This window comes from Molossus molossus, unplaced genomic scaffold (genome assembly GCF_014108415.1).
Source record: "Molossus molossus isolate mMolMol1 unplaced genomic scaffold, mMolMol1.p scaffold_m16_p_12, whole genome shotgun sequence".
Lineage (NCBI taxonomy): Eukaryota > Metazoa > Chordata > Mammalia > Chiroptera > Molossidae > Molossus > Molossus molossus.
In genome coordinates this window covers 69,875,722-69,894,287 of record NW_023425347.1, presented here as the reverse complement: position 1 = coordinate 69,894,287, position 18,566 = coordinate 69,875,722, and the positions used below count along the sequence as shown (strand labels likewise).

General features: G+C 39.8%; 1 protein-coding gene across 1 annotated transcript in view; it reads right to left on the bottom strand.

The window, feature by feature from the left end:
* Nucleotides 1–8,641: 8,641 nt before the first annotated feature.
* The window catches only part of STIL (STIL centriolar assembly protein), a 47,685-nt gene continuing 37,760 nt past the window's right edge, over nucleotides 8,642–18,566 (bottom strand). Inside the window, exons 14-16 of the mRNA XM_036256802.1 lie at nucleotides 14,854–15,064; nucleotides 12,593–12,843; nucleotides 8,642–9,431 (exon numbers count right to left, since the gene is read on the bottom strand). Coding sequence (XP_036112695.1) covers nucleotides 8,642–9,431; nucleotides 12,593–12,843; nucleotides 14,854–15,064 — 1,252 coding nt within the window. The remainder of the gene's footprint in view (nucleotides 9,432–12,592; nucleotides 12,844–14,853; nucleotides 15,065–18,566) is intronic.

The window sequence follows — 18,566 nt, the reverse complement described above, 5'->3', positions numbered from 1 at the left end:
CAGCCCCCTACCTAGCAAACGTTTTCTGGCTGTCAATCAGACAGGCCCTTGTGTACAGTGAATACTTGTGGGCAGGGCCTTGAATCACTGAGGAGGACTATAGGTACTGAGCACCTGCTGTGCTGCCTGCCCCTCTCCCTGCTCTGTTCTGTCATTTCATCCTCCACACTAACCCCGCCAGGCTGCTACTGTGACCCCAACCTTAGAGATGAGGAAAAAGACTCATCTCACCCAAGGCCACTCAGCTGGTCGGCACCCACATCAGCTTGGACCCAGTGTCTTCTCCATTCCCGCTGGCTGTAATGAAATATTTGCTATCTTGAGAAAACTACTTCAAAGTCTTGGATACTTTGGATAGCACTGTGATATGTCCTGGTTTAAATCCCTTGTGACTCTACAGGAGGTAAACAAATACTCCAAATCTCATAAAAAGATGCTCAAACCCGCATTAGGAAGTGCAAACTAAAATTGTGATAACTATGACACAAAAGACTGGCGATAGCAAGCATTGCTGAGGATGTGGAGCAACTGGAATTCTCTTACATTGCTGGAGGGAACGCAAAAATGACTCAAGCACTTGGAAGAACTCTTTGGCAGTTCCTTATCAACATACACTTAATAGCCCTGGCCGGTTTGCCCAGCGGCTAGAGCACTGGCTTGTGGGGTTAGAGCACTGGCTTGTGGACCAAAGATTGCGGGTTTGATTCTGGTCAAGGGCAGGTAACCAAGTTGCGGTTGGTCCCGGCTCCCTGGTTGGGGTCGTGCGGGTGGCAACCAGTTGATGTGTCTCTCTCATGTTGATGTTTCTCCCTCTCTCTTCCCTGCCCCCCCCCCACTTTTGAAAATAAATAGAAAAATATCCTCGGGTGAGGATTGAAAAAAAGAAGAAGAAAGCATATACTTAATAAACACACACTGACTTGGGAGAAGTGAAAATATATACCCACCAGAACTCTTGTACACAAATATTCATAGCAGCTTCATTCATAATAGCTAAAAACTAGAAATAATCCAAACACCCGTCAGCGGGTGAATGGATAAATAAATTGTGGTACATTTACACAATAGAATACTACTTAGCAATAAAAAAGAACCAAATTACTGATACATGCAAGAATATGGAATAATCTCAAAAATATTATGCGCAGTGGAAGAGGCAAGACATAAGAATGTGGAGAAATTCCAGTAGAAAAGAAGTTCCTGCCTCTGGCTCCTTCTCCTGTGTCCACTAAACATCCCTCCAATATGGTGCTGACGCACGTATCTGGGTGTCTGTGTACCCCACCAAGCTCCTCGAAGACAGGAACCGGCTTATCACACAGAGTAGGAGTGCCACAAATGTATGTTGAACAGAGACAGACCTGGAGGAAGAAATTCAGAGAGAGGGACACCACCCACAGGAACCTGGGCCATGAACTTAGAGGAAGTGGAACTGGGCAGCCCTCTTGGTCCTAGAAACCAGCCACAGAGAACGTGTGAGTGTATCCTGTAAGGCCCCTGTCGGAGAGAGAAAGGCTTCCATGATTATACCAGCTGTGAGCCGCAGCGCCCTTCTGGGGCAGCCCCCAGAAAAGGCAGGCCTTGATGGGGGTGGGGGCAGTAGACTCTCCCTATCTCCATAGATACTCTCTGCGCTGGGTGGGGAGAGGAACAGGCAGGGGGCTTGGAGAGTCACAGAGCAGGTCCCTCTAGGGTGGTTCTAGAGGTTTGGAGCAAGTCACTCATTAGGAATGACTCAGCTATAGTCCTTGTACCTGCTTCCCCTCTCCCCAGTCTATGGCCTGGTATCACTTTACCAAGGTAGGAACATTGGGTTTTAGGGAACTGAAACACCTCTTACTTCAAACCTCTTTCCTCGAGAGACAACGAGGAGAGAAAGGAGGAAAAGAAAACAGGGGCTCTGAGGCCAGGCAGACCTGCGTTCAAATCCTGACTTCACCTGTGTGACCTTGGGCACATCACTTTCCTGAGTCTCCATTTCCTCTCAGGGATCATCCCAGCATAATGCTCAGGTTAAGAGCAAGGGCCAGAGTTTGAATCCCGGTTCTTCATATTGGCTGCGTGACCTAGGAGAAAATTACTTACCTCTCTGTTCCTATCTTTTACTCCATAAAATGGGGGATGATAAAAGTATCTACTTCATACATTTGTTGTGAGGAATAAGTTAACTAATGTGCAGGGCTTAGAACATAGCAGGTGTGCTCAGTAAATGTTATAAGTGTTACTACTTCCCTGAGCTGTTACGATGAGTAGATAAGAGAACAGATGTATATTGCTTTTCTCCTATGAACCTAATGATCCACCATGCAGCAAGCAAACAGTGCTGGCTCCATAACAGATTATTTCTGATCTTCAAAAAATCTCAAAGCATAATCTCATCTTTCTTTCTCCCATCTTGTCCTCACTCTACTGTCCTGAACTGGAATCAGTTGCAAATCTCGTCATCTGCCTTTGTCCTGAGTCTCTGTGGCTGTGAGTACTTCTCTGAGTGTCAGCGTCTGGAAGTGCACATTTGCTTCTGTTACTTCACAGGGTTCCGGTGCGGTCTAAATGAGATTCTGAGAACTTTGAGAAATCTAGATGAGTATGATTCTGCAGAGGTGTCTGCGTATGCATAAGTGCATTTGTACAAAGGCAGGGTCTAACAATGCCTTCTCTTTCTTCACTCTGCTCCCCAGGGTCTATCACAAGGCCCCAGACATAGTGGGCACATTCTGCAGACCTTGTCCCTGTGACTATTCACTGGACAAGGGGATCATACATACTCCCTGCCTTTGAGGAGCTCCCAGTGACAGGTACGCATAACCTACAAACTGGTTGTAATAAATCTGTAAGAGGACAAAGAGAGGTCCAAAGGGTTATGGAAGACTCTGAGATATCTTGCAGGATGGGGAGAGATTTGGGATGGGGGTGGTCTTTAAGCTGGGTTTTGAAGGGTATACAGGCTTTGAACCTATGGAGGGTTTGGAGGCAAAGGGAGTGATGTGAGCAAAGCAAGGAGTGAGTGAGTGTGTGTGTGTGTGCGTGTGTACGCACACGCATGCGTGCACTGCCTTTTCTTTCCTTCATGGTATAAAGGGGAACAGAGTGGGCCTAGGTTTGACTGCTTGATACCTAACTTACTGACTTAAATGCCATGGCATATGGTTGTATGCTCTGGGAAGCTAGAGTCCCGAGTTCTGGTCCCACTCTGCTTACTAAGCTGTGTGAACTTCGCAAGTCCCTCCTCTTCTTTGGGCCCCAGCGTCCTCATTCGTACCACAAGGACCAAGTGATTTCTGAGGGCCCTGCAGCTTGGATACCTGACGTCATTGTTTCCATTACGAGTTTAATTAGTCCCTCTTACCCTCCTGGTCCCAGACCTCCCCTGAAGAGACAGGACACAGGGCTCTCCCCTAATCTGTCCTTTTCCTGGAGCTCAGTCTCTGACCAGGAAGTGGGAAAGCAGGATTTCCTCTGAGGATGTTCTCTGTGACCCAGACAGTTCCGGTTGGGGAAGCAGAGAGGAGATAAGGAACTGATCACTCAGGCTTCCAAACCCTAAAGCCCCTTTCCGTGGGTTTGATGTTTTCTTCCACACTGGACTTTGAACTCCTTAAAAACAGGGAATGTGTAGTTCAGAGCTGGAAAAAGGCATGTTGGGATCCCTTTGAACAGATATTATTACTCTACATTTTGGTGGGGGAAAAGGAATTCTCTTTTTCTTTTTAAATTGTGAGATACATTAAGCATTATAAAAAGTAGGAAAATCCCCTTTTGCTCATCTATACCCGTGGAAATCTTTCAAGGCCCGACTCTAATGATATTTCACAGAAGCCTTTCCCTCCTCTGGACTCGTAAACCACTCCTCACACCCTATTTCTGAATCATTGTTTTTATAATCACAGTATGTCAGATCCATGGCTAACCCTTCACCTAAAACACGGGGGAACTAAAGCCTAGTGATATGTGGTGACATGCCCGATGTCACAGAATTCAGGGCAGAACCCAATTGTTGCTGACTTCTAATTCAGTGTTCTTCCCGCTTGTATATTTCCCTCCTTTATCTACCTTTGGCCTCCTGTCCCCAACCCCCTCCTCCAATGCTGTACCTATTCATATCTCCATGCATTCCAACAAGCTGTTCCCTCTATCAGAACTGTCGCCTCTTCCCTTTGTCTTCCCTATTGCTCCCGCAAGATTCTGGAAAAATCTAGAATGTTGTCAGAATAACCCTCCTCCTTCAAGCTTCTCTTAATCTAGTCTCCTATGTTATCTAGTTTTATTATAAGTACTGACCGCTCTGCATTGCTAACGTTTGTATGTCTTACCCCCACTAGAGTTCCTACAGGGCAAATCTGTCTTGTTCATCACCTTATGCTCAGCAGAACCAACATTAGATCCCTGTTGAATGATTGGGAGTAAAAAAGGTGCTGGTGGGGCCCGGCCGGTGTGGCTCACTGGTTGAGCATCGACCCATGAACCAAGAGGTCACTGGTTCGATTCCCAGTTAGGGCACATGCCCAGGTTGTGGGCCCAATCCCCAGTCGGGGGGCATGCAGGAGGCGGCCAATCATTCTCTCTCATTGATGTCTCTCTCTCTCTAAAATCAATAAAGAAAAAAAATTTTTAAAAAAGGTGTTGGTGGGGACCAGAAGCATGGAGGGAGTGGCTGCTGCTGGGCTAGATGCTGTGGAAGGACGCTAGCTTGTGAACGAAATGTGTGACCTTGGCTTAGTTATACCTTATTTGTGTCTCTCTCAGCATCTGCAAAAAGGGGTTAATGTTGCTGCCATATGTCCTTCAGTCAGGTTCTGTATGTAGTAATATGAGGAAATATGTGGGAAAGCACACTTTAAAAAGTGTGAAGCAGTCTGCCAACCTAAGGCACTATCATTACATTTATTTTGCAGGCATACAGGTCTCTCTCATCTAGGAGGCTAGCAAAGGTTCTGCCCTTCTGAGTAATGTCTAGACAACAAGGGCACAGAAAAATCTTTTGTTCCTCCAATTTCCTAGAGCCCTTACAGAAGACTCAGGAGGAGGTTACCATGATGCAAATCATTGACATTAACTTAGATAGCTGGGTCGCCTCCTTCAGGGCTCTTGGGTAAAACAGTCATTTCTGGCCTTGGCTAAATGGCAAGGGGACTCTTTCTTGGGGGGAAATACAGCATGGCAGCTCGGAGGACAGTGATTATTTAAAGACAATATTGACTGTAGTATTCAAAATCATTCATTCAGCTCAAGGTCTGTTTTTTTTGTAGGAAGCTCTTCTTGAATTCCTCAGGCCTGAGTTGTTTTCCCAGTGGCTTAATAAGAGCTGGAGCTCTGGAGTTACCTTTGAGCTTGAAACTCTCTTAGCAACTTCCTTGGGTGTTATTTCCCTAAGGCTGTTCCTCAACTATGAGGATGGTAATCACCAGTTGGGGCCAGGCAGGTTTAAATGAACTAATGCAGCCTAAGTGCTCTGCACAGCCGCGTTAGCACATAGTGAGTCCCAAAGACGGAAGTCCCCTCAAATGGGAGTTACACTGCTGTGGCTCCTCAGTCTGGATCACTCGTTTCTGCTTTTCATTGGATACTGTTATGTGACTGTTTCCAGGGTGTTTCAGTTTTCCCTAGTCTTTTTTTTTCTTTTTTTTTAATCCTCACCCAAGGACATTTTTCCATTTTTTGTTCAGACAGAGTGGGAGGGAGAGAGAGGAAGAGAGAGCAAGAGAAACATCGACGTGAAAGGGACACATAGAGTGGCTGCCACCCGCACGACCAACCAGGGCCGGGGACAAACTGCAACCAAGGTACGTGCCCTTAGCGGGAACTGAACCCGGGTCTCTCTGAACCACAGGCTGACGCTCTAACCGCTGAGCCAAACCGGCCAGGGCAGTTTTCCCTAGTCTTTACAGCTGGCAAAGGGCAAGGCTCATGTCTCACATATCTACACCCACATCTGCAGGGCTCCAGCACAGGCAGGGCAGAGCAGAGGACAAGTGAGCATGGAGTACTTAGCACCAAGGGACTCAGAGGCGACATTAGGTGTATGTGTGTGGCGGGGGGGATGGTGCTAGTTGGCCAGGATGCAGACTAGTGGGTATGCTTCTGGATGACAGAAGTTCCATCGTTTTCTTATCTCATTTGAAGTAGCACACCCATATCTATCAACAGTGTGCCGGGGACTGGATGAAAGACAAAAATTCAGAGAAATGTCACTTGAGAAGCAATCATCTCCAAAGTCTTTTACTCCAATGTTCCCAGTACTAATGCTTTTTCCAAAGATGCCTAAACGTTATCATGGCAATTAGTTTGCCAAGTAACTCCCCATAGTAAAACACTCTTCTTACAGAACTTTCTAGAGTAGCCTTCAGTGATGGTCCCTCTTCTCTGGACATGTATTTAGTAGAGAGATGTTTTGTTGAAGTAATTAATCTGCAGTCTATCTAAATTCATTCTCCACACTGCTTTAAGCAATATATCAGAGGCCTAAATTAGATGTGGTAAGAGAAGTGATGGAATTTGATTTTGCCTAAAAAGCCTAAGGTTCAGTTTTTATTGTTCAGATAGAGAGCTTCTTATTTGGTGTGGGCTCCCAGTGATAATGGCACAGTTAATGAGGCTGTCAGTTAATTCACTAACATTCCCTTTTTTTTTTTTCAATAATGTGCAATATAAATTGTACCTACACTCTCTTGGGTGAAATACTGCGGGCTAAAGTTAAACAGTGGCATTGACAATTCCATTAAAATTTTACTCCAATGAAGTCCGTAAATGGACTTTTACGCTACTTATTAAAATAACTAAAGCCTCAAACAATGCCTGTGGAAACAAAGGGAAACACAGAATCATCACTGCCATTGACTCATCTCAATTTTAACCTGAAAGAGCAATACTGAAGGGAAAGATGCAGCTGGGTCCCTGGCTCCAGTGGGGCGCAGCAGAGAGCCACCATGTGGCTATGCTTGGACTTGCTAACTGTAGATGGATTTATCAGATTATTACTTCAGAAAGCACCAGCTGGGTGGGAAAGTAGAGATCCAGTCTATTTCTTTCCAGTTTATATATCAAGCTTTGATATAAGGCAGTGACATTTTAATTTAACTTCAGTAGAAGAGCTTTCTCTCTCAAATGAATGAGGATTTTTTCATTTATATTCAGAAATAACAATTTAAAACAGTATTTTAAAAGGTGTGGGGGGGGAAGCAACGATTGATACAGTCGACAGCTTGGATAGATCTCAGCGACATTATGCTGAGTGAAAACCAACTTCAAAAAGTTATATACTACAATTCCATTTCCATTAACATTCTCAAAATGACAAAATTCCAGTGATGGAGAACAGACCATTGGTTGTTAGGGGTTAGGATTGGAAGGAGGGTAGAACTAGTTTCTTTGGGGTGAGGAAACAGTTCTTTCTGTATGTTGATTGTAGTGGCCATTATGCAAATCTGTAATAGTGATAACATTTCATAGAGTTATATACCAAAAGGTAAATCCATGAGTGTGTGTAGAAACTTGTAAAACCTGAAAGATCTGTTTTAGTTACCAATGTCAATTTCTTGATTTTAATAATTTACCATGGTTATGTAAGATATTACCATTGGGGGTTGTTGGGTGAAGGGTACCCCCAAACTCTACTATTTTTATAAATTTCTGGGGTCTAGAAGTTTTTGTTTAAAAAAAATTTTTTTTCTTTATTGATCCCAGAGAGAGAGAAAGAGAGATAGAAACATCGATGAGAGAGAACATTGATTGGCCGCCTCCTGCATGCCCCCCAGTGGGGATGAGGCCCACAACCTGGGCATGTGCCCTGACTGGGAATTGAACTGGTGACCTCTTAGTGTATGGGTCAATGCTCAACCACTGAGCCACACTGGCCGGGCAAGTTTTTTTTTTTAAGTGGAGAATGATATGCTATAACAGAGGCCAAATGAAAACAGTCAATCTAGACATTTTTATTAACTTTAATAGATATTTTAGTTCTATTAAAAAATTAAAACATTTGAAAAACTCACAAAGTTTATAAAACATACTCATAACCAATAATTCTCTTATTCTGTGATAGTTAATGCTATATGTTAAACATGTAACATTACGTCAACCCATTATATTGCAAAAGTTTTACTTCCACAGTATTGAACAAATATGCATCTTAAGAGGACATATATGCTCTTGAATAAAAAAGATCTTAAATTGTTTTTTAAAAACAAAACTTTCCCCTTAAATTCAGTAAGGGTTGATTTAGCTAATTTAGTCAGGGTCATGATAACTTTATTTTACATTCTTTAGGTGATACTGGGTGGATGCATAGATGCAACATGCTGGGAAAACAGACTTAATTTTCAAAGAGTACAGTATAAAGAACAGTTCAGATCCAGAGTTGGATAGTGTCTGTTTACCTCAATTTGTTGAAACAACTGATCTCAAGGTTTACTTTTTTAAAAGGTTTCAGTGCCACTGAAAGCTCTCTAACAAGAGAACCTAGCCCCCTACTAGCTAGCCATTCTTACAGCAATCAGGTCACTTGTCAGCTCTCTGCAATCAGCTGTTACTAAAGAAAACCAGGGTCACCCTTAGAATAATTAGGAATCCCCAAACTACCAAAAGGCTCTGGCTTCTCTAAGTATCTTCAGAAGACATCTTGTCCTCATATCAGGAGGGCAGGGAGTTAAAATAATTTTGGCAACTGTCTGAGACGCTTTACATCTAAGAAGGTGCCTACAGAATTCATACTATTCATTTGCTTTAAAGTCTCAGAAGGTTTCAAACTTTCAGGGAAAAATGGAGTGTCCCTTTCATTTTCTTTCTCAGGATGTTGGGTAAACTCTGCTTTTCCAGTTCGGAGGTTCACTGCAGGACTTGATTTAAGGTTCTTTAATAAGAAAGCTGGGTTTTCATTCAACTGCTGTGCTGCTTTTGGCCGAACAACCTCATTTGTAATATTTCTCAATACTGGCATATCTATGTGGGTACCCAAGGATTCACAGTTATTACAATTAATTATTTCACGGGCATTCCTAGAAGGCTCCTTCTGACCATCAAGTTGCTCAGGTATGGATGTGAGGTTTTGATTCAATAAATGTTCACTCTTGGTATCTGCATTCTTCGGAGGCTCCTCTTCATCTTCACTATTGTCACTGCTTTGTATGAGTCCATATCTCTTCATATATTTTTTGGTGGCAAATGACATGTTGTTTGGTGAAATTAAACTAAGCCCGACTGTACTTCTGTCTGTATTAATATGTAGAAGGCTAAAAGATGAGTCACAGTTATTTTGGTTTGATCGAGTGAGAGACAGTTGTGACAACTGATTTTCATTTAAATATTTCAGAGCTATGGCATTTGCCTCCATGCTCAAATCCACACTGTTAGGGCTTACACCACTCATGCCAACATTAGCAAATGACATGTAGTTTAATCCAGAGATCACTGCTTCAGGGCTGATGCATGCCAACACACTGAAAGACACAATGGAGCAGGCCATCATTTATCTTATTCTGAGTACCAAATAGTGCTATTCTAAATATGTTCCATTCTATGAAAGTAACAAAAGGTCTTTGGCTTTAAGCCTCATGGTGCTTTTTATCTGAGTGCTCAGACATCTAAGTCTTGATCCAGATACATTCAAGGGATAAATATGATAACCTAGAAGGTAATCCATGATTCACAGGCTAAAAGTGGAACACAAATTAATTTTCCTAAATTTAAACATCAGTCATGGTTTTAAGACAAAATACAGGCCCCAAAATGTAAAAGTCATTGGTAAAGTATAAAACAAAAACAAAATAGAAAACACATTTAATAATATAACATTACAAACTCTGGTGAGTAGCTCAGAACATTAAATTTTTCATAGTTGAAGAGATTCTATTTGTAATGAATAAAAAACATCAACCAGTCTCTGGATATGAACTATTGTATGTGTGTATACACTGATTTTCTTTTGTTAGATATAACCTTCAACTCACTTTGGCTGGCAGGTGTTATCTCGTTAATGTTAACTAACTGACTTGCCTTTCCCTTTATATCATATATACAATAATAGCTGCTAAGTTTTATGGATGCCTTATCATGTGCCAGGCACTCTGCTGAACATTCATTATCTTATTTAACCCTCAAAGAAACCTTTTATCAGAGAGGTCATCCATATTATCTCAACTTTACTGACCACTCCAATACCTCACATTTCCCTTCCCCTACTTTTCTGTTTTCTCCTTAGCACTTTGGCTATCTATATATACTTAACTCACATTTCTTATTTATTGTCTAACTGCCTCATTAAAGCCCATGAATTTTTGTCTGTTTCTGTCCCCTACTGTAGTATCTCTTGGTGCCTAGTAGCAGGCACTTAATAAATATTTACCAAAAAAATAAAGTAGGTACTATTATTATATTTATTTTACAGTTGAGAAAACTGAGAAATAAAGATTTTTAACTAATTTCCTTAAGTTGAACAGCTAGTAATTGGCAAGCTAAGATCAGGTCTACCTTACTTTCTGGGGCTCTATAACCACTGTTTCATTATACTGTATTCAGCAACTTGTATTTTGCTATCAATTTTTCTGTTCCCTAAAATTAGAGTCCTTTGTATACTCTTTGTTGTGGTCAACAGAATATTCTAGTCAAAGAATAGCTATGACTTTCCATATCAGCTATTTTATATGTGCCAGCTACTGTGCGTCCTTATCCCTACAAAACCCAAATAACTATCAGGTATTTTCATTCTCATCATTAGTATTCCCTGAAGCCAGTGATGTTATCACCAAGCAATGGGAAAGCATGCTTAATAGTTCTGGTCTTTATAAGGAATTCTTCCTTAACTTTCTTGATACTTAATGCTTTGGAGACTGTCTGAATAAGTTGAAAGAGATACTACCGATTTATCTAGACATTATTCTTTTATGATGTATTATAGTGATAATATCTTCTGAATATACAGTCCTTTTCTACTTTCTTTGCTTTTTTCCTAAAATTATAAGCAATTTTCATATTAAATCAGAAAACTTGCACATACTAAAAAATGTCTGTAGATAATGTAAATCATTTGAAAAAGCAAATAAAACCTTCTAATTCAATAAGTCCATTATATACTAAAATGTGTTAATTTCAATGTTTAACACTCGAGACATTAAAATAGGATGGCCACTGTGAAGAAATATGTTACCTAAAAACTACTCCCCAAAGGCAACCATACCAAAATGTAAGGGTTCCACACAGACAGCAGGGTGATCTGTGCATTCCAACAAATGTTATATAGCCTCTACCTCACAAATGCTAGCCTCACTTTCCTACACCATTGGAATATAAATCGTTACAACCATTTGGTGGGCAATGACAACATCTACCAAAACCTCATGTGCACATATCCTTTGGTCCTGCCTACCTGTAGGAAATTTATCCTTTGAAGATACATGTAAAACTACCTGTAGAATAATGTTCACTTAGCATTGTTTGAGATAAGAATAAGAGATTCAGACTAAAAGGCCATTAATAGAGGACTAGGGCTCACTACATTATAGTACATGAGTCCCACAGAATATTATGCAGCTGTTTAAATGCATGAGAAAGAACTGTACGTGCCTATAAAGAAAAGAAAGCTATAAATGTTAAGCAAGAAAACCGAAATCACACCACCTATCACACATGTATATACTTGAAAATTTCTAGAAGAATATAAAACAGGCAAGAGAAGTAATCTTGGAGGAGTCAGACTGAGAAGTTTGGGGAGTGGGGGACTTTTGTATTTTGATATTCTTGTGTATTATTTGATATATTTTTAAAAATCATAAGATTGTTACTTTTGTAACTAAAATAGAGCAACAAAAATAATTAACAGGAAACATGCTAACCTTAACAATATAATTTCCAGCCCTGGCCGGTTTGGTCCAGCGGTTAGAGAGACCCGGGTTCGGTTCCGCTAAGGGCATGTACCTCGGTTGCAGTTTCTCCCCGGCCCTGGTTGGGTCAAGCGGGTGGCAGCCACTTGATGTGTACCTTTCACGTCGATGTTTCTCTCTCTCTCTCTCTCTCTCTCTCTCTCTCTCTCTCTCTCTCTCTTCCTTTCTCTCCCTCCTACTCTATCTGAATGGAAAAATGTCCTCAGGTAAGGATAAAAAACAAACAAAAAAATACAATTTCCAGATTTTATCCTCTTTAAAAACAAATATGTGCTAAGGTCACCTTTGATGAAGAGAAATCTGAACAGAAGAACATAAAAGTTGGAACTGGTGAGCAAAAGGTAAGGCTCATGTGACTACACTCTTTTTGCCTTTTAGGTGGCACAACTGCCTACTATTCAGAAGCTGGCACAGGCGCTATCCCTCCAGAAGAATTTTCAGACACCAGACTGAATAAAAGCTCATTCCTTTCCCCAAGACTCCCAGAGCATTTCATTGGCATCTTTACCTAGGAGACCCCCCACAATATCTCTGTAATTACTTATATAACCCTCTCTCGTACCAAAATGAAGAATATGATTTCTTATTCATCACACATTAGCAGGCCCTGAGTAAATGATAAATCAATCGAACTGAGTGGCAAGCTTATACCTGTCTCACGAGACTGCTGCAATACATCTAAAATGTATTCATCCTTTATTTAAAACAAATTTTAAAATTACCTGGCATGATCCACTTTATGTGCATTTTTCTTCACTTTAGTGGGAGAATCAATTTTCACACCAAGGCTTCTTAGTTGCTTAAGGGTTGCATTAAAAACACAATCTTTGTCCACCAGTCCTGAGTCATGCTTTTTTTCCTTTGCATGGTAAACATTTTGTGTTCTGGTGTGTTCATGGCTAATAATTACTGCTTTGGTAGATGGTTGCTCAGTTTCTTTGGAGGAGTTATGTAACAGGTGGTTCACTTGACCCTGATGAAAAGAAAAAGGACATACTTGAAAAATCACTATTAACAATCTTACGAAACAAAAATGTAAATAATAGCATAAGGCCACGGAAAAGCAAAATAATTATCTTTCCAAATTCTAAAGTATCAAGTACATCTGCATTTCGGTGTTTTTTTTAAACAAAAGCACCCCAGCCCTGGCTGGTTTGGCAAGCGGTTAGAGCATCGGCCCGTGGACCAGAAAGGCCCGGGTTCGGTTTCCGCTAAGGGCATATACCTCGGTTGCAATTTGTCCTCAGCCCCGGTTGAGGTCATGTGGGAGGCAGCCACTTGATGTGTCTGTCTCTCACGTCAATGTTTCTCTCTCTCTCTTCATCCCTCTTTCCCTCCTGCTCTATCTGAAGATAAGTATAAAAAAAGTCCTCTGGTGAGGATTAAAAACAAACAAACAAACAAACAAACAAAAGCAGCCCATCCTAATGAATGATTTCATCAGACTCTAGAGGAAACTTAGAATGTCTATTCCTGGGTGGTGAGCAAACAATACAATATACAGATCACGTATCATAGGAATGTACATTTGAAACCTATATAACCTTACTAACCAATGTTACCCCAATAAATTTAATTAAAAAATAAAATAAAAATAAAATTTATTCAAAGGGAAGGAAATAATAATAAACTTTCATTTCCTTTCACCAGTATATCTCAAAACTAAATTCTCAACATTTGTGAACAGTTTCTGTCCTGATTTAAAAAAACAAAGGACTGTCTGTTCAGAACTTCATTCTAAAACAACAGATTTAAAAATGTTTTCAGGATTTATAGTGAATTCTTTATAAACAGAAGTTTTAAACCATGCTTTCATTTGAAAAAAGGGTAATGTTTCTGTTATACATTTCATAGATCTTTGTTACTTTCAGAATTTGACTCTTTCCTTTTCTTATTTTAAGTGAGAATGAATATCTCTGTCCTCTGACATTAAAGCCTATTTTATTCCCCGAGCACACAGTTGCTCACATCGGTCTAGGACCTAGCAGGCAAATAATAAATGTGTGTTTATTGGGGAAATATTAGGGCCTGTGAAGTAAACTTAATTAAACTTCAATTTTAAATGAAGAAATCAAATGTTCCAAAGTCTACAATCTGGATGGAAGTGATAGCCAGGGATATGTGACCTTCATGTTCCAGTTCACATTCTAACTTTTCCAAGACAACTATTTCCTCCAACTAAAATTACCCCCTTTAGTCTGTGCTGCCTTCGCTCACAGCACTTCTCCACCTGCCCTATTATTGTTGTTACTGGTATCCGTGTGTTAACTTCCCCCAGGCTGTCAAGAGCAAAGACTGTCATATTCATCTTTTATATTACTTTACTTCGTTCACTTGATTAGACTAGGCTAAGTATTCAATAAAATGCTACTTACCCAAAATGAAATCAGTAAATATTATCATAAATATTTTACTTTCCAATGTGCAAACTCTTGCTTTTTTTTTTTTATCCTCATCCGAGGACATTTTTTCCATTTTTTGTTCAGATAGAGTGGGAGGGAGAGAGAGAGAGGGAAACATTGATGTGAAAGGGACACATTGAGTGATTGCCACCCGCACGACCCCAACCAGGGCCGGGGACAAACTGCAACTGAGGTACGTGCCTTTAGTGGGAACCAAACCCGGGTCTCTCTGGACTGCAAGCCGACGCTCTAACCGCTGAGCCAAACAGGCTAGGGCCCTTGCTTGTTTTTTATGGTACTAACTTCAGTTTGAATTTGGCCTAATACTAACATTTATATTTTTAAAATAAGGCTTTATTTCCTAGCTAAGTTCCTGACAACTTGCAAACTTACAGTAAATAACTGAATTCAGATTATCATAATTTATGAAAAGCTAAAAGAAATAACTGATACATTACTAATTTGCAGAAAATCTTTTTATATCAAGGTCCTAATCAGTTTAAAGATAGGAAAGGCTTGACTAGTATATCGTACATTAAATAAGCGTCTCATAAGAGATGAAATGTTTTACATTTTCTTACCAATAAATCCTGGTATATTTTCTGGTTATCTGATGTTTGATGAGGCAAGGGTTGCATCACTTGCTCAATTTTTGGTTCCCCTGAAGTTACAGAGTTGTTACTAGCACCCTCTGTTGGTCCGCTCTGTAAGCACATGCTTACACTCTCTGCCAGCAGGGAATTCGGAAAGAACACAGGCACATCAGGTTCTTTTCTCACAACTGGAGAAGAGCTGCTTGAAAGGATATATATAATGTAAGTGTTAGTTCACAAGGTACCTTTAACCTATATTTGAAGTGCAGTAACTCTGGGAGAAAGGGGTAAGACTCAAGCAGCATTCTGTTTTCCATTTTTAGCTCTTAGTGATAAGAATCATATATAATATATGATGAGGCTACATATGAGCTGGATCATGATACCTTTTTGAGTTGTTATTTATAACATATTCAGACGTTTCTTGGGAAGTTGAAAAATCTGTTCATTTCTCCTGAACCTGATGCAATAAAAATTTTTAGAATTTATTGATTGATTGATTGATTGATTGATTGATTTTAGAGAGAGAGGAAGTGAGAGGGAGAGGGAGAGAGAAACATCGATGAGAAAGAACATAGATTGGCTGCCTCCTGCATGCCCCCTATTGGGGATTGGGCCCACAACCTGGGCATGTGTCCTGATCAGGAATTAAACTGGCAACCTCTTGGTGTAGGGTCAATGCCCAACCACTGAGCCACACGGGCCAGACCATTTACTTCAAGTTTTAAAATAGTTAAGATCCTTGTCAAATGAGAGTTCCTGAGATTACATTTACAAATGAGATTACATTTATAATTACATTACATACTTGATGGTACTGTTCTTTATGCTTTTATGTATTTTTCAAATTTTATACAATGAGTATTTATTACTTTCAAAATTAGAATACATATTTTAAGAATAACCATGGAAAGCATCATTTAAAAACATTTCTTGTAAGAATAATCTGTGGTTATTGTAGAAAATAGAGAATAATAATAATAAATATTAACTAGCAGAAAGAGTCAGGTACTGTTTCAAATGCAACACCTCATATAATCCTTACCACACGGCCTGAGGACCAAAGTGTCTCGGGTTCAATCCCTGGTCAAGGGCACGTACCTGGGTTGCAGGTTTGATCACGGGCCCATGTTGGTGCAATATGTAACCAACTGATGTCTCTCTCTCTCTCTCTCACATCAATGTTTCTTTCTTTCTTCTCCCTCTTTCCCTCCCTCCCTCCCTCCCTCCCACTCTATCTAAAAATCAACTGAAAAATATCCTCAGGTGAGGATTAACAACAACAAAAAATTCTTTCCTAAAAGACCTATAGGATTGATACTATATTTTATCCTTATTTGACAGATGAGAAAACTCAGGCACAGAGGTTAGGTAGGTAACTGCTTAAAATTACACCAAGTATAAAGAAAATAAAAGTCACAGGTAATTTAATACCTAGAGATAACCACTGTTAACATTTCAGAGTATTTCCATCTATGCTTTTGCTATAGATATGTATTTTCTCTGAAAAACTGTACCATATTAAAGCTTTGGAAGCTGCTTTAAAAAATGTAATATTATATCATGAGTATCTTCTCATTTCATTAAATATTCTTTAAAAGTTTTAATCTTTACAAAATATTTTATTTTATAGATATGGTACTTAACCATGCCTCTTCTTTAAAACTCAGCTTATTTTCAATTTTTTCAAAATCCTAACCCGAGAATATTTTTCCATTTATCTTCAGATGAGTGGTAGAAAAGGGGAGAGAGAGAGAGAGAGAGAGAGAGAGAGAGAGAGAGAGAGAGAGAGAAACACATTTGTGTGAGAGAGACATTGACTGGCTGCCTCGCACACCCCCAACCAGAGCCAGGGACCAAACCGCAACCGAGGTACACGCCCCCAAATGGAATCGAACCCGAGACTATCTGGTCTGTGGGCCAACGCTCTAACTGCTGAGCCAAACTGGCCAGGGCCATATTGTCTCATTTTAACTTGATTTGAAGTACCAAGCACTCATTTGGTTCATGATAATCTCAATAAATATTAGCTGAAATGAATCTTTGTGAAATACTAGTCAAGATATAATTCTAAAAAAAAGTCAATAAATTTGACTATTTAAAGTAAAAAATCATTTTATGGCAAAAAACATCAAACAAGGTCAAAAGGCAACTGACAAATGAAGAAAATATTCACAACGTATACCACAATCAGCTAACATTTCTAATATATAAAAAAACACTTAAAAGCCCTGGCCGATTTGGCTCAGCGGTTAGAGCGCCAGCCTGCAGACCAGAGAGACCTGGGTTCAATTCCAGCTAAGGGCATGTACCTCAGTTGCAGTTTGTCCCGGCCCTGGTTGGGGTTGTGTGGGTGGCAGCCGCTCAATGTGTCTCTCTCAGATCGCTGTTTCTCTCTCTCTCTTTCTGCCTTTATCCCTCCCACTCTATCTGAAGATAAATGCAAAAATGTCCTCCGGTGAGGATAAAAAATAAAAAATATATAAATAAATAAAATAAAAACAAAAAACACTTAAAAACTGAGGGGTCACCCTGGCCAGTTTGGCTCAGCAGTTAGAGCGTCGGCCCATGGACCGAAGGGTTACGGGTTCAATTTCCAGCCAAGGGCACATACCTGGGTAGTAGCTTTGATCCATGGTCCTGGTTGGGGTCATGTGGGAGGCAACCAACCAGTATGTCTCTTTCACACTGATGTTTCTTTCTGTTTCTCTCTCTCCCTCCCTCCCTCCTTCCCTTCCACTCTATCTAAAAATCAATGAAAAAATATCCTCAAGTGAGAATTAAAAAAAAAAAAAGACAAGCAGATAATTCACAAATGTATCAAAATGACCCTCAACATGAAAAAATGATCCAACTCATTTATAAGTTTGAAAATGAAAATTAAAACAATATCAAGATATCATTTATCACTTATCAGACCAGTAAAAGAATTTTTTTTTAATACGGTAACATATTTTTTGGCATAACTATAGGAAAAGATAATGTCATACACTGTTAGTGAGAATGCAAACTGATACAACCCTTCTGCAGGGAAATTTGGTAATACTTAACAAAACTACATACACAGTTAACTTTGCAGGAATTCCACTTCTAAAACAATTAAAAAATACACATCAACAAAGTAACTCATTGTAGCTGAAAAATATTGGAAACAGTCTAAATGCTCATAAATAGGCGAGTGTTTTATTAAACTTTGGTACATCCACACAATGGGATATTATATAGCTATTAAAAATGAAGATGATCTCTAGGAACTGATTTGGAGTGATTTCCAGTATACACTACCAAGTGAAAAAAGAAAAATTTAGGATAGTACCTATGACATGCTACTTTTCTATACTTCATGTAAGAAAGAAATAACATAAAATACAGATATATATGCTCATTTGTACAAAAGAAATACAGGAAGGATAAGGCAGTAACTAAAGAGATTGGGTGGAAAAGGAGAATTTGGGAATAAGGTAGCAGGGATGAGAAGAAAACAATTCTTTGAGTGCATATTTTTTTAACATAGTTTGGTCTGTTAGAACCATAGTGATGCTTCACACACTGGGGAAAAAAATCAACCAGAATATGGAGAAACCTCAAAATGGAATACAAACAGCAGCACATAACCATATAAGGGAATGGGGGAAACATAACCTAAATAACTATGAAAACAGTATTGTCATTGGATATTGTAAGACTAAAGATAAAAACTG